General features: G+C 40.3%; 1 protein-coding gene and 1 long non-coding RNA gene across 5 annotated transcripts in view; one reads left to right on the top strand and one right to left on the bottom strand.

Annotated features, from left to right (window-relative positions):
* LOC140332965 (uncharacterized) overlaps positions 1–1,552 on the top strand; it is a 9,941-nt gene extending 8,389 nt beyond the window's left edge. For all 4 annotated transcript variants that reach the window (XR_011921261.1, XR_011921260.1, XR_011921259.1 and 1 more), the window contains one exon: positions 689–1,552. This is a non-coding gene — a long non-coding RNA (uncharacterized lncRNA). The remainder of the gene's footprint in view (positions 1–688) is intronic.
* Positions 1–16,360, bottom strand: part of LOC140332963 (bactericidal permeability-increasing protein-like) — an 18,119-nt gene extending 1,759 nt beyond the window's left edge. Inside the window, exons 1-15 of the mRNA XM_072414274.1 lie at positions 16,228–16,360; positions 14,580–14,685; positions 13,771–13,885; positions 12,459–12,587; positions 12,179–12,334; positions 11,241–11,304; positions 11,065–11,125; positions 10,777–10,868; positions 9,747–9,920; positions 8,559–8,618; positions 8,067–8,237; positions 6,774–6,841; positions 4,550–4,592; positions 974–1,034; positions 683–753 (exon numbers count right to left, since the gene is read on the bottom strand). Coding sequence (XP_072270375.1) covers positions 683–753; positions 974–1,034; positions 4,550–4,592; positions 6,774–6,841; positions 8,067–8,237; positions 8,559–8,618; positions 9,747–9,920; positions 10,777–10,868; positions 11,065–11,125; positions 11,241–11,304; positions 12,179–12,334; positions 12,459–12,587; positions 13,771–13,885; positions 14,580–14,682 — 1,368 coding nt within the window. The 5' untranslated portion in view covers positions 14,683–14,685; positions 16,228–16,360. The remainder of the gene's footprint in view (positions 1–682; positions 754–973; positions 1,035–4,549; positions 4,593–6,773; positions 6,842–8,066; positions 8,238–8,558; positions 8,619–9,746; positions 9,921–10,776; positions 10,869–11,064; positions 11,126–11,240; positions 11,305–12,178; positions 12,335–12,458; positions 12,588–13,770; positions 13,886–14,579; positions 14,686–16,227) is intronic.

Genomic DNA, 16,360 nt, shown 5'->3' with positions numbered 1-16,360 from the left:
TGAAGTGTGTTGAAAAAGAACTGCTATGGAGAATAGCACAAAGGGAAAGTTGGAGGTGTTTTTAATTATTTTTACTTACTGTATTGCGTTGCCATCAATTTCAAAACTCCAGAGGGCGATGCATCTGAATATGTGTGCGCTATGGCATACTAGAATTTGCTGTTTAATGGGCTGCCAGGAAGCAATGTATAATAATGTGAGACCATTGCGGACTGGTAAACCCAACATCATCATTCATCATTTCCCTTGGAGACAAACATCAAAGTTTCCTTTTTTCCCCTTTATCAAAGAGCAATTTGGATTATTATTATCTACCAAAACCACTCTGTGTTTTATGTTTTAAGTAAAGGACCAATCTCCAACCATGACAAAATTGAAGCTAGAATTACCACCAGTATTTTTGTTGTTGTCCCCGTTGCATATTTTCCCTCACTTTCTGCCTGGTGTAACTCTGGCAATCATTGCAGAAAGTAAAATAAATTCTCTACAGAGTTGTAGCTAACAGTAAAAACTGGATATGGATTTTATTCCTTCTCCGCTGTATTCAAAAACTAAAAACTTTTTTTTTTTTCCAACATTTTTATTTTGTTGCTATTTTTTTGCAATAGTATGAATCTGGTTTCTGTGGGCAATGCTTGTCTCATATTATTATTATAAAAGAGATATTTTTATTTCTTTTTACCTGCAGTACACGAACCACAGGATTCTGGAGGCGGAGAATGCTTGGTAGAGGAATAATCTTTTTGAGGCGTCCTGTAAAGGAAGAAATGATAAACGGTCATTTAAAGCCAGTCCTGCATAAATATTCAATAATAACTGTTAAAAATATTTTATTGTTGTACTTTGTGATGTGTCCCCAGGATTTGTAGTATATAACTGAACCCCTTTATTTCTGATGAACCCGGAATTTAGCTGATTCACAATGAAAGTTGTGCATTCGGGAGAAAAGAAATGAAATGTTGGGCCAGCTTACCATTCAGGATTGGAAGCAGAATTTTCATGGCTACATTCAGTGTCTTCTGCATGGTATCCACCTACACACAAAGGAAAATCATTCCAAAATGCATAATGGAGTCATCAATCTGTAACCTTAATAAAATGTATCATCTATATTTTCCCCATAGACTTTAAAAATTGATTGGAACTCAAAATTCATGTTAGCAGTTAGGATTGTCTGTTTCCTCTATTGATATATTTGTATATATTTTAGTCACTGGGGTTACACAATATTGTGATGTTTTGCTTTGCTCTACATTATTTATTATTATTTTTATCTTTATTAATAGTTTTCTTTTGTTTTTGCTTCCACATTCTTTATTAGTATATTGTAATATATCATACACACACCCTCCTATACAAAGCACTTCATTTAATCCTGCTAATTTCTGTCACATAAATACACCGGAAAACGAAGAAACTTTTGGCTGTTTAGAAGATATCTTTATGTATTTTAGTTTTTTAATTTCACTGGAGATGTAATAATTTTTGCACTTTATGGCTGATTTTTGGAACTCATTCAATTTCTGTATGTAATAAAATCGATAAACCTAAAGTTGTGTGAGTTTATTATTTGTGGTTGAATAATTGTCGCAATACTTTTGTATCATCAAGCAAAGGTCGTGCAAATATACAAAAGAGCTGTTTGGAAAAAGTCAACTTTCACCAAGACAGAAGGAAGATGTGTTGGTTGATTGACAGGTCATGTGATGGGAAACTTTGAGACACATGATGGGTTTACTTTAATTACCTGTTGTGTCTAGGTGACAGGAAGTAAAAGGAAATCTCCTCAATTGAAAACAGCAATAGATTAACAGGTTTTAAAACTGAAAAAATATAACGCTGAGCCCAAAGGAAAGCAAATACTGTTTACATGTTTGTGTATTCTTAAAGTGGGTATTCACTATAAAAATATTTTCCAAGAATAAATCTTAAATTCATTAACAAAATGTGGAATCTCACAATTAATCTAATAAAATCAAGGCATTCTCTATCAGTATTTGATCAATACTTTTGGCCATAAGTGCCTCCAGCCAATAGAAAGGAATCCTACCAGGAAAGCACCCATTGGCTGGTGAGTGCTGTTAGCTTGGTTGGTATCTCCAGGTGATTGGTTGTGCACCCACCTGTGTATGACCCATCAAGGAGATCATCTGTCTCACTGTTCCTGTTTAGCACAGCCTTTCCGTGTTGCAGAATTATTAAATGCCACCTATTGTCACCTTGCCCAAAAAAGGCAAAATTATAGCCCTCCTTCCCACATATACTCACCTTTTGAGATCACTTCCTTGGACAGTGCCCAGGCCTAGCAGTTGGTTGCAATTCAGCAGTTTTTAATGATTTAAAAGCCTGATGCCAAGAATATTAATATTAAAACTGTGGGTTTGATCCTCACTATATCTGTACATCTGTGTATAAGTCTTCATTTATCCTGATTGTAGAATTACACATCTTCATCACTGATTTATGGCACAGATTAGAAGAGCGAATACACTAATTCTGGATGTTCATATTGTGTAATATTAGAATAAAATATATTATGAAGTCTTCATTTTCACCAACCTCAGAAGGAACGGTCCTAAAACAAATATTATTGCTTTCTATCACAGACTAATATGAATGAACTTCCTTGAATGTATAATGCCTATAAACTGGCTTCGTCTACAAAGACCTGGTTGCTAAAAACCTCGACCAACATCTAAATAAGAAGAAAAATAAAGTCTCACTAAGTCCCATGGATTCAATACGTGGGTACAACAGCTTGGTTTAAATAATTTTCTATGGATATCACAGCCCAAAGACGGAATAAATGTCTAAGATCCTATGATCCCAGTAAGGTCACTGGGTTACCTGCAGCTCTGGGCCGGGGGTTTAGTTTACAGCCAGCAGAAATTTTGGGATGAAATCTCATGTTTGGATGTAATCAGTGATTGCAATCCACTAACAAAGTCTGGATTTACCATCTTGATGTTCAAGAAGTTGGTTGGGTCAGGACATTAGTAACCAGTCCATGGCACAGCAGGAATTCGGAGTGGCTTGTTCAAATCCCGATTCTTCTATATGAATATGTAAGAACGTTTTACACCTTAAGTATGAGAACGGACACACGAGCTGTTGAGCAGAAGCAAGTAGCTCAGTGGATAAGAGCATTGACCCAGGGCGCCGTACACACAAGTTCAAATCCACCTAAGTGCTGCAGATCCCAAGGGCGATACCATGAATGCGCTGAAAACCCCAAGTGCAAATATATAAAAGCGCAGTAGACTCGAGCTCGAATCGCTGAGTGAAAGCTTGGAGGCCATGGACAACCCACCAGTCTGCTCCAGTCCCGGGCCCCCACAGGCCTGTAACATATGTGGGCATCACATTAGGTTGTGGACCCCCCGCCTCTTTCGGTCCATGGTCTGTGATCACTGCAACAAATATAATTAGAATGGGCTGTCTTACCGGGGCAGCCCATTCGAAAAGTGGGACTTAGGTTTTTATTGGCCTCACCACATACATATATATATATATACACATCATCCAGGTACTGTACCTGAACCCCTATTAGTGGGACAGAGTAGAGGGTCTGAAACATTCCCACTACCCCATTCCACCACCAGGGGGCTCAGGCACTGCACAGCACCAGGGACACACAAGGCACCCTCAGTGGGATTTGAACTCAGATCTCCATCAGACCAATCAGAGCTCTTACCCTCTGCGCTACAACCTCCGCTCACATACTAAACTACTCGTTCTTCTATTTCAGAAAGCGGCAGAATATAAACATTAAAAAAAAGTCAAGTCAAATAAGTGATGGGACCCAATATAGTTTATCAATATATAGAATGTTTTACATACACCAACAAGGATAACAAACACTGATGTCATAAAAAAAGGACATCAAGCATTGTATAGGAATCCCCTATGCTGCTACTTTCTGCAAAAAAACTCGGGGAAAAAACCTAAACCTCTGGCAGGTGATGCTTCCAATGGTCAGGGTTTTCTCGAAAAGAAAACAGTTTCAAAAAATGATTGTGTACAGGCAGCTTTTTATTGCAGAAGAGAAATGCTGCGTCACACAACCCATCATATCTAGATTTGCAGTAGCAAAATCACAAAAGTGTAAAGATGACCAATCACAGACCAAGGAGAGATCACCTTGCACCTGATTTCTCCTCCCACCCAAGTGCTGCCCACCTGGTCCAATACTTACCTGCAGCTCTGATCCAGCAATATTCTCTGTGTGACCCCAGCCATAAGCACCCAGTCTTACCTGTAAAATGGTCACTTTTTACTGCACACCACAGCCTCATAATTCATAAGGGAAAGGTGTGGGAATCCAAATCAATTGTTTTCTACGCTAGCTTCAAGTCAGTCTCACAAATATAAACCGACTTCCTATGGGGCACTTTAGATCAACTTTTTCTATTTGGTAATAGGCTCACATTATTAGGAACACAACAGCTTCTATATTTTTGACTTAACAGGTTCTCTTTAATATGTTCAAAGTGCAGAAACATGGAGGCAATGTGCCATAAAGTCAACTCACTGCAAAGATAAAACTTACCTTCACCGTTCCTACATTGGAGTGAATCAGGGACAACGAGAAACTGTAAAGAAAGGAGATTGAATCAGACATTTATCACACATTTAACAGCACAGTTGCTAATTAAAAGTCTGAAAGGGGTCCTAAAATAAAAATCAGAACCTGATCCATTTGGGCTCTTGCAGTGGTTGGCAGCTCAGGTGAACAGCAAAGTTGGAGCGCCAAACCACACTGCGGGTAACCAGATTTGCATGCAGCTACGATGCAAATCGTCAAACAGGGCCATGTTGATTTTGTTGCCAACTTTTCCCACTTGAATGGTAGAGGTTGGGTCTGCAGCTGAGATCATGGCAGAATGCTGCGATCTACCATGGGTTTGAAATGACCCTTAGAAGGTAGATCAGATATATATTTGTCAATGGGGAACTTCCAAAAGTTTTCAGACTTCGTTTTTTATTCTTCTTCTTCCTTCAAGTGTTGCTCTATAGCAGGGGTGTCAAACTCAAATACACAGAGGGCCAAAATCAAAAACTTAGACAAAGTCACGAGCCAACCTTGAAATTTATTGAAAAAATTGAGGAAGTTTTTCCTAAAGCAAAAGGCATAAAAATTTTTTTTTAATTTTATTAAAGAAAAAATCTTAGCCTCTTTCTCTATTTGTAGCCTTCTGAGTTAAATTTCAATGGTAACCTTTTTGCACAGGCTAACAATAATAATAACAATATTCGTCTGTGAAAATCCAACCATTCAAGTCCATGCCTTGGAGTAGCAAGGAAAAGCTGAGGGGGAGTGCTGGAAATGCCAGACGTGGCCAGTGCGGAGCTAAATCTTATGATTGGCTCGCTGCTGAAACTCTCTCTTCATTGAAATAGCACCGCTACTAAAATTCCTGGCATTGTTAGGCAGAGGCAGACACATAGGCAGAGAGCCCGCTGGTCTTTAGACACGAGTGATGCCGGGAATTGTAGTAGCGGCGCTATTTCAATGCAGCGGCGGGCCAGCTGCAGTTCATATTTAGGATTCCTTTGGGGGCCAACAAAAAGGACAATGGGGGCCATATTTGGCCCCCGGGCCAGAGTTTGACACCCCTGCTCTATAGTGACCAATCAAAATACTTTAAGATGCTGAATTTGTTTCTATTGTGATCAATGCCCCCCCAGTGCCACAGCACTTTAGGAAATGAAGCTTCACACAAAATCTTCTCTTGGTCCCTGTAAATGCTGAAAGTCAGCCCAGAGGAAACAAACTTTTCTCTTTGAGTAACAGCAGAATAAAAAAATGTCTGAATTAAGGGTAAAATTTGCAGCACCCTCCATGCAGATTTTTAGGTGACTATCTTGGCGATGTTCACACGTTTTGGGTGCCTATCTTATGTTGTGTTTTGTAGACAACAGCTCGGTTGAACTTAATTCCTAAAACCCATTTACAATTCTTACCAGACACACATCGGTCAATATTTAATTTGCAGGAATGGGATCAAAGCTGAATTTAATGTAGGCCAATCCAGCATATGTTCACAAGTTATTATACCGGTTCATGGAAAGTTCATATTGATCCATTCTTGGCTCTGGATAAAGAGGAACTTTTAAATTATTAAATAAATAGGTGTTAAATCACGGATGTGAGTGAGAAGTGTTGGGATTTGGTCAGAAATACAGAACTGGTTGTAGGAATTAGGCTATATTAATATCACAATCTGCAGCTATGGATTTTTATGTATCGATTTTACAACACACTAATAACGCTATTTGTGTTGGAGAGAATCTACCTTATCATTTGTCCTGAGGAAGTTGCTGGTGTCGCCACCACCAGCAACCGTTAGTGTCCTTGTATCTTCCTTTTCCTACCTTCTTCTCACTTACACTACAATAATAGTGCTGCCAGGGTCACGGTGATGATGGTTTTGCCAATTTTTGCAGCAGAGCTACTAATCCCAAGCACAACTATAAATGTTAAGGTCCCTGCAATGGTACAGAATTTAGGATATTTGGAACAATTATTAGTTTGTAGTTTGCTATGTGTAAACTGCCATTATAAGCGAAATATTTTATTAGATTACTGGACAGAGGGTCAGCTATTGGGGAATCTCCCACCCACCACTATTTTACCACATTGTAATTATTCCCAGGTCAGATCAGGTTGCTGGGCATTGTTCCAAATATCCTGATCATATTTTTATAACGGTCATTAGGTTCCTATGAAGTAATAAAAATATATAGATAGGCCAATAATAGGAGAAGCTCACTTTCCCACAGATATTGTCGCTCCCACAGTCTCTTCAGATAAAACAAGATCAACGCCGATGAGGAAATCCTGAGAAGAAAGAATAATGTCATTGTATTTGCAGTGTTATATAGATACAATGTACTGAATTATATTCAGTGATGAGTGAATTAGCTCTTCTTACAGACTTTTCCCTTACTGTTTACTCCAGAATCTTCCTTTACCTATTCCTCCAGAATCTTCCTTTCCCCATTCCTCCAGAATCTTCATTTACCTATTCCTCCAGAATCTTCCTTTACCTATTCCTCCAGAATCTTCCTTTCCCTATTCCTCCAGAATCTTCCTTTACCTATTCCTCCAGAATCCTATTCCTCCAGAATCTTCCTTTACCTATTCCTCCAGAATCTTCCTTTACCTATTCCTCCAGGCACTTCCCTTAATTCTACTTACAGATTATTTTGTTTAATCTTCCTTAAGACACTACCCTTACCTCTAACTGAAGTTACTTCTTACTGATACTTCCATTTACCTCTTATTCTAAACACTTTACTTAATGCTAAATTTCCCTAGAAACCTTCTTTTCCTCTAAAGCCGCATACACACTTGCAATTACAGTAGTTGGAAAGGATCTTTCACAATCTTTTCCAACGACTATTATTGCACGATGCATGAACGAATGTTGTACATACAGCACCGTTCTGCTCTATGCAGAGGGGTGGGGGAGAACGACAGAGTGGCACCCTGCTGCGCTCTCCCACTTCACTTGCATTACGATCGTTCGTCGTTCATCATTCATGGATCTGCCAGGACAGTCGTTCGGACGATGAACGACGCACGCTGTACACACTTCAGATTCAGGCGAGAACCAATGGAAGTGTATAGCTTAACTTCCAGTCTGTCTCTTGTTCACCTTGTTTGTTGTACCAGATACTTATCTTCTTTCAGCCATTGTTCTTTTCATTCCAGACACACCCTACTCCTAGTCCTATGTTGAGTCATTTTGCCTTATCTCTTTCTCCAGTCCCTTCCTTTTTTCACTTTACTAATCTTACTTTGGTCACTTTTCTTTCCTCTTTATCAAATCACTTACCTATACCCTCTTCTTCTTCCTCCATGGACTTGGATTATTTCTTCTTTCTGCCATTGTTCTCCATCCCCATATAATTCCAATATGTCTTCCAGTTGGCGCTTCTCTTAGCTCCTATTCTGTAGACTTCCCCTACCTCCTCCTATATGGAATTCCCCCGTTACCTTCTCACACCCAACACAAATTGATAAACAGAATATCTGCTCTCTACTCCTTTATAAAACTTACTGCTTGTAACTGGAATAGGGAGATGAGTGGCCGGTCAGTATACATAGCGAAGACATCGATGTCGGCAGAACCTTGCACCGTTAGTGAGTCCAGTAGACAGGTCACGGTGGGAGCCGAGCGGGCCGAGACCTGCAGCAGTAGTGGTGGTGAATCGGGGTACCGAGTGAGCAGCTGAAAGGTAAAAAATAAGAAGTTCTGGGATAAAGGAATCCTGAAAGCAAGACCTAGTACTGCTGTTTCTGTAACATGTCATCATGCTCTTTTTATTTTCTTTTGTGTGCGTATTAAAATTAAAAACTACGAGATTCATATTTCAACATTTAGAGATCTGGTGGTGATCTGATCATGGAGTTATAAGTCTAAGTTCCAAACACTACAACTACCCCTCAATAATACAGCAACCCCAACAATCTAAGCAATGCAGAAATATCTTATTTCTTTATAAGCTACGTCTCACAATGCGACCTTCAGAGGCAACAGGTAACTTCTTACCTCTGGTGCAAAGATTTGTAAACTTTTCATATTTAGCCGTATTGGGGAAGACTTCGGGATCTAAAAAAAAGCACAAGACATTTTTTATTGTGATCCTTATTTTGCTGCCATTACCTAATGAATCTGATTGCCAGGGGTATGGATCTGGTACTGTAATATCATAGATCACTCAGCTTTGCAATGAAGCCTATGCAGTCTTTAAGGGTAGCAATCATTATTTTATAGATTACATTGTACCTACATAGGCAGTTGCTGGAACTGTTGTTGGCTATAGATAGTACAATCTGCGATTCTTGGTGAATAGAGTTGCAATGATAAGGAGGGTATACAGCACCACAACCACCTACATTCACCATAATGTACAACTGCATCTTCCATTCTGGTCATTTAATATAAAAAGTGCAGAGATGTAGGGAGACTTAAGCTATATAAAGTCACTATTCTGGGGGTGGTCCAAGTTCACACCCACCTTCCAAATACCGTATTTTTCGGACTATAAGACGCACTTTTTCTTCCCCAAAACTGGGGGGGAAAAGTGGGTGCGTCTTATACACCGAATACACGTTAAATATACCGGTAATTAAAAAAAATCATACTCTCTTTTTTTTCTAGGTTTTTCTCCTTTAAAATTGGGTGCGTCTTATAGGCCGGAGCGTCTTATAGTCCGAAAAATACGGTAACAGGTAATGATGTCCCGATTAGGTTGTATTAATTGAACCATAAAAAAAATGGTGGTAGTTGGTGGGTTGTATACAAATAGGGCATCTAAGGGGTGCACACAGGATCACCATCAGAGGGGGTGAATAAGAGGCACTTTGCAACTGGGCACTATTAAAAAGAGTTTGACTTTTTCAATGCTGGAACACTTAGACATTGGGGGGGACCCAGGAAATTTTCCTAGTATGGGGCTCAGAAAGTTTTGATGGAAGCCCTGGAAAAGTCAACCATAAGGCAGAAAATCCCAATCCAAATATTGCACCAGGACTTGTACATTATATTTACATCAGATACCAAATAGAACCTTTAATAAATTACTAACCACCCACAGATATCAGAATTCTATTTTTTGCTTGCTAATAATCCCTTAAAACTGCCAATCAGCATAATGCTTGATAAATGACGTGCTCACATCACTTGCAAGTCCTAGCAAATGTCTTGTTTAATTAAACTAGAATAATTTATACTCACCATGTCATCAGTAATATTATACTTTAAAAACCCAACTTTATAGTGCACAAAGCCAGCTGAGTTAGCAGAGAACTGCGAAAGAGCCAGGAGCAACATGCGCGAATCTACATCGGGCAAAACAAGCTTCTCCGGCCGATAGGGCGTCATGTGCTGAGACAGAGCGACAAACTCCCCCTGAAAGGTATAAGAAAGACAGATAAAGAGACCCTGTCACCAACAAAAAACTGCAGAGAAAAGCACAAATTAAGCTTTTCTTATTTATTATTCACTCCAGGAAGAATCAACTCCCTAGCACAGCCTCCTCCCTTCTTGTATGTTGTCCTCTCCACTTGTGGGAACGTCTTATTTCTACCTATGCTGGCCCAGCTCTTCTCCTCCCTAAAAACCCTGTTATGTAGCTACAAAGATGCTATGTAGGAGCATATACTAGGTACACATGTGAAATAATTAGTTTGAAAATTAATGATCCCGATTATTTTGAACGATCGAATTGTGCACAGTTCTGTACATGCTGTAATGATACGATTGTTTAAATATAATCCCACCAATACACCAATAATGTACACACACTGGATACGATCGTTTGAATGATGTAGGAAGTGATATATACAGGGGAAAGTTTATCAGAGAACAATCTACGATCACTGAACAACCGTACACACAATAGATTACGAACAATCGTCGCCCAGTCAGATCTGTGGGGGTGGTCGTTCGTTTCCAGCGGGATTCCTCGTTCGTTTGTGTCGTTGACCAGGCGTTGTGCACTTTTTTTGTTAACACTTATCAAACCATTTCTCGTGGATCGTTCGTTTCCAACGACAATTATTGCACATGTGTACGCAGCCTTAGTCTGCTGGGGCTACTGACATCACATCCAAGATGGCGCCAATTAGAAGCAGTTTCAAAGCTTATAGAAGTCTACACAAGAGAAGTAATAAGTTAAATATACACATGCTCCTATTGGTGACAGGGTCTCTTTAAATATGGTAAACCCTACATCTTTAACCTAGCTACTCTCTGTCATATTCACCCTCACAAGAAGATCAAAACTGTTGTTGCTTATGAGCGGAGGCCCCACAAGATCGATTTCTACATCAGACACGGAATCCACTGAAAGTGACACTGCAAGATACAGAGATTTGCTCCATTATTATAAGCATGTCATAACTCAAAAAGTAATTTTTGTAAGTTTCTCAATCACTAAATACACTGGGAGCTTTATTAGCTCCAGGAGTACACAATATCCAATGGCTTTAAATGCAATTCATTGCTGTAATATGTCACTTCAATTCAGAGTTGGCAGATATAATTTAATTACCTGGGAGAGTGCTCAGCGTTTTTTCCACCTGTATGATGGCTTTTCCAAACGAGGGACAGATCTAGTGCAAAGAAAAAAAGCCACAGCTTTTCACAAATCACAATTCACACCATAACTCAATATTAAAATTTTATCACCTGAATTGTCATTGGTTGTCCTTCCACATCTGCACCTACCTGGGAACTGATGGCGGAATAGATAGGCCCTATCATGGAATTTTTAAACATATTAAAGACCCATCTGTAAGAAAAGAAAATGTACTGTGAGTTAGCAATATTGCAACATTGCAGCGGTCATTTCACCGACCCCAAGTGGGATTTTTTTCCTGCAACTGTGGTTGTTAGTGTTGGTTGGAGCTTGACTTTGTTTTCCCATGCCAAGTCGAGAAGTTCCAACTCTAGTGGACATTGCTCATTAAGGCAGGGCTTTACTTCCTCATGTTAGAGCCTCCAGGAAGGAGAACAGAGGGTAACAGAGCAATACCAACTCTGGTGGCCATTGTTCATTAAGGCAGGGCTTTACTTCCTCATGTTAGAGCCTCCAGGAAGGAGAACAGAGTGTAACAGAGCAATACCAACTCTGGTGGCCATTGTTGATTGAGGCTCTTTCATGTTGGAGCCTCCAGTAAAAAGAAGAGAGTGAAGCACAGATTAATATAAACTCTGGTTGACTTTGTTACTTGAGGGAGGGCTTTGCTTCCTTATGTCAGAGACTCCAGGAAGGAGAACAGAGGGTACCAACTCCAGGAAAAAAAAGAGACAACAGCATAGGGCAATAACAAATTTAGTGGACATATTTGGAGGAGACAGGAGCAACACATGGGAATACCAACTCTGGTAACTATTGTAGGTTAAGAAGGGGCTTTACTTGCCCATGTCACAGCCTCCAGAAAAAAAAGAGTCAGCAACACAGGGCAATACCAAATCTAGTAACCAATGTTGGGAAAGGCAGGGCTTTGCTTGCATGCAATAGCCTCCAGTAAAAAGAGCAATACCAATTTTTCACATTATAAATTCAGGTCCACTATAAATGCAAAGTAGCCAATTGAAGCCTTTGGTATCCACAATTTTCTTTACATGGGATTGTCTTAAGTCAAAAGGCATCATTCACTTACCCAGACCCTCCATGGAACGACAGATCAACCCAGCCTACTTTGGAGCGGCATGCGGCGTTCCACACTGCACCATGTCCCAAGTCATCACAGGTTGTCCCGACAGATCCATCCAAAGAAAATCCTTGCACCCACAACTCCATCCAGGAGGAGGCTGAGCTGTGAGCACAAACATAACATAAGGAATGAGGAAAAAGACACTTCACACGTGTACAGTTTATTGGTGCATGGTTACATTGTATTCATTAACCGCAATTGTTTCCCCAACAATTCTGAGACTTACAACAGCCAACTTTTTATCCTTATGTGTCCAACAATCTGAATCCGTCCATGCTGAATGGATATGTTTATTCCGGTGTTTGGGCAGAAGGTGAGGTTAGAGTGCGAGAAATCTACTGTCTTGATTTGTAACCTATAGGAGCAAAGAAGAAATTGAATATTTGTCTTTGCTGGAAATATTGTAATCCTGCAGGACATTACAGTCCTTTGATATTAAAAAAGTATGTGTCAGTGATGTTTCTCATTTATCCAGACCATTGAAGACCTAGCAGTAGTCATATTGAACTGCTGTTCTTGTAATAATAAAGACATTTCATAGCTTGTGCAAGCCACTACTGCATTCCCAATAAGTTTTAGCATATCCACAAGGTAGACACCATCATTCAATCACAGTGGAGTATACCAAGGCAGATGTTGATTGTCCATGTTGTAGTTATATAGGTCTGTCCTCGATGTCAGGAAGTCTGCATACTTGTTACCCAAAGGTGTGAAGTTTGCAGATGTAGAGATGTTAAAAAGTATTTTATGTGGACAGCAGATTGTGTCAAAGTCCCCCACTCCTGTTCAGTGTCATTGTGACATAATGTGGATGTCTTCTTTTACACCTCCTGTTTTGGATTTGTTTACCTCTCTTACCAAAACATGCACCAAATATTTAGGAACATTCTCAACCTGTAAATCGAAATCTTGGGCCATTTGTTTGTTGTATTTGTACTTAGAACAGAGGTTCTCCACACTTCTCATCCTGTTCTTGGACAAATCAACATCTGCCTTGTCATATGGTGAGTGGATTAGGGGGTCTCTCCTACCTATGTGGATAAATTAATTTGAGTATTTGATATTAAATAGAAATTAAAGCAAGCTATGAGACATCTCCAACAAGAACAAGTGTAGTTGTAACCACTACTGGATATTTTCTCTGGATATCCTGTAGGCCCTTTGTATGCACATCGTACCTTCCATGTCTCTGAGATGAGAAAGAGCAATAACTTTCAGCAGATGAGAGGGCACAGCACTGTCACACCTCAATTATATGCAACACAAAGGAAGCAAACTACAAATGTCTGGCTAAACCCACAAGCATTAGGAGACGGAACTGCAAATTAAATATGGTTGTGCAATTTTTAGGAAAGGAGGAACTTGGAGCTAAGAGCCAAGAGCAGAACTTGGTGTCCTAAGAAGGAGAGTCATTTGTAATTATTGGCACAAACACAACTAAAATGAGTTAGTGTTTTTCTTTTTTAATAAGTGGGAAAAGCTCAGCTTAAAGTGGACCTGTTTAATGTTATTCCTTACCAGGATGTACCCCGACTTACTCAGAGACGTAGTAACGGACGTGTCCTAGCACCGCAACAGAAACAGAGCCATCAACATCGGGTATATGGATAGTCGGCAGTTGCTTGTGCAGCTCCTGTAACCCCACCTGCAAACCTTTAAATAAAAATGATGTGTGAAATAATACGGAGCGCCTATGATGTCATCCTGAGATTGGCTCCGATAGCCAAAGATTATTATAGAACTTCCTGTATTATTACATTGATTTACCACCTTTCTCATATTCTACATCCTTGGCCATGCCCTTCCATCTTCCAACTCTTGACCTTTATCTATTGGCTTAATGAGAACCTTAAAACTAAGAAATGACCGTGCTGTAATTTCCCTCCAGTAGTGCCATGGCTTTTTTGGATTTTTAAGCCATATTGACTGGCTGGCTCAGGGTGACATAACTCTCATGCATACACAAAGTTATTCTACCCTAGCACCAAGGCATGGCAAAATTGTACATATGCAGATCTGTGTATAATCTAAAGAGCTCTGCTAGCAGGAAGGTAAGAGGTGTGATCTGCAAGTAAATATATGGGCACCCAATATTAGGATAGGGTGCCGAGTGTACATTTGGCTCCATAGAAGACAATAGGAGCTTGACCTAACAAAATTAGATCTGGAAAATTGCCAAGTATCATGCCCATTGTAAACTGGAGCTAGGGGTTCAGTGAGCCAAAGAAGTATAACATATTGTACATTCAGACATTATGGGGCCACCATCATTCTGTCCAATGAAAATCCAGCCAGTCGGCGGCTCCTTGATTAGTCCACTGCTCTTCCCTTCCCTCTGATCACTTACCATACTGTAGGCCCTTCAGTGTGAGCCTTCCTATGACACCTGGGTCGGTGTTCTTGGCCTCTGATAGGACAAAAGCAAAACTGAAAATCAGAACAGCTTTCATTATCTGGAAGAAAGGAGAATAAACATGCCATTCAGAAGAGGGCAAGCATTGTCGACAGATACATTTTTAGATGTCACAAACCTTTACTTTTTTAGGCTGGATGGATGGGGAAGGGTTAGAACCCCTGACTGATTTTATTTCCAACAAACAGCAGAAGCCAGATAGTTTTATTGCTGTCTGTGGCCCCATTGGATAAACTTTACCATAATGCCTGTGTCAGTGACAACTCAGTGGCAAGAAATAAGAGGTCTCTGCAATGGGCTACAGACAGAGATTAAATCAGAGCTTCAGCAGTTTATCTAACACTATTTAAAAAATAGAGTTATATTTTATACCCTCTGGCATGTTTGTAAATTCTGTACTCCCGTGCCCATTCCAAGGGGCTCCCGCTGTCCCTGCAGTAAGTTTTGGTGTCTGAACTCCTTTTGCATTCATTCTGAAGGGTTCCCAACAACCCTGCAGCGAGATCCTGGATATGTGCACATGCCATGCCCATTCTGGGGGGCTCCTGCCATTCTTGCACACCTGCTGTGCCCTTTATGAGAGGCACCGACCATCCTTGCACACCTGTTGTGCCCATTATGAGAGGCTCTGACCATCCTTGCAGACCTGTTGTGCCCAATATGAGAGGCTCTGACCATCCTTGCGTACCTGTTGTGCCCATTATGAGAGGCTCTGACCATCCTTGCACACCTGCTGTACCCATTATGGGAGGATCTGACCATCCTTGCACACCTACTGTGCCCATTATGAGAGGCTCTGACCATCCTTGCACACCTGCTGTGCCCATTATGAGGAGTTTCTGACCATCCTTGCACACCTGCTGTGCCCATAATAAGGATCTGCCCATCTGCTGTACCCATTATGAGGGGTCCCCATGACCGGAGCTGAGTTTTCATTTTATATCCAAAAAGAGAAAGAGCCAGGCCAAACAGTGATTGGTTTGGACCTCCTAGCAAACCCTCAAGGTGTACTGACACAAAGTCAGGAATTTTGTCAGTAAAAGCTCACTGGTGAAAGCTCACAAAGTTAGGGGAAATCGAAAAATGTGAAACAGACGGAAAAATTACACTAATAAAATGCCATTTAGTAATAATAAATATTACACAATAAAATGCCATTTAGTAATAATAAATATTGACTGATTGGCCGCTTTTGCTTGTCCTAAAGTGACCTCATCACTCAAATAAATTCATCAGAAGGTTGTTGTATTTGCCTGATAACTTCTATGGCGCCGCTGTGTCCCGTAACGTTGTGGTGGCTGACAGTAGGAACGACAACACCTGACGGAGGGGGACACACAATATCCGACACACTCAGATGTTTGCCAGTAAAGGGGTCCTTTTATAAAGCAGTGAATCTGACATTCACTAGTGGAGAGACTTCCAAGTCTTTGTTTGTGATTGATTCTCCAGCAGGGGATGTTTTAATGAATGTGAGATTCACTACTTTATAAATAAACCCTGAAGTTTCCAAAGCACTCCCACCAATCTTGCTATAAATCAGAGCCAACCAATCAATACTGAATGAATAAATATCACCTACCGGGCTGTATCGCTCTCAGACGGTGAAGAATTCTCTCCAATGGCTTTCAGTAAAATGTTTTCTGTGTTTTGCAGTCTGGGGTTACAGCTAAACAAAAACTGAAAGAAGGAAGTAAACCATGAGGAGTTCTAGT

The sequence above is a fragment of the Pyxicephalus adspersus genome, chromosome 6 (genome assembly GCF_032062135.1).
Source record: "Pyxicephalus adspersus chromosome 6, UCB_Pads_2.0, whole genome shotgun sequence".
NCBI lineage: Eukaryota > Metazoa > Chordata > Amphibia > Anura > Pyxicephalidae > Pyxicephalus > Pyxicephalus adspersus.
The sequence above is the reverse complement of the archived record's forward strand: the minus strand, read 5'-3'. Positions and strand labels throughout refer to the sequence as shown.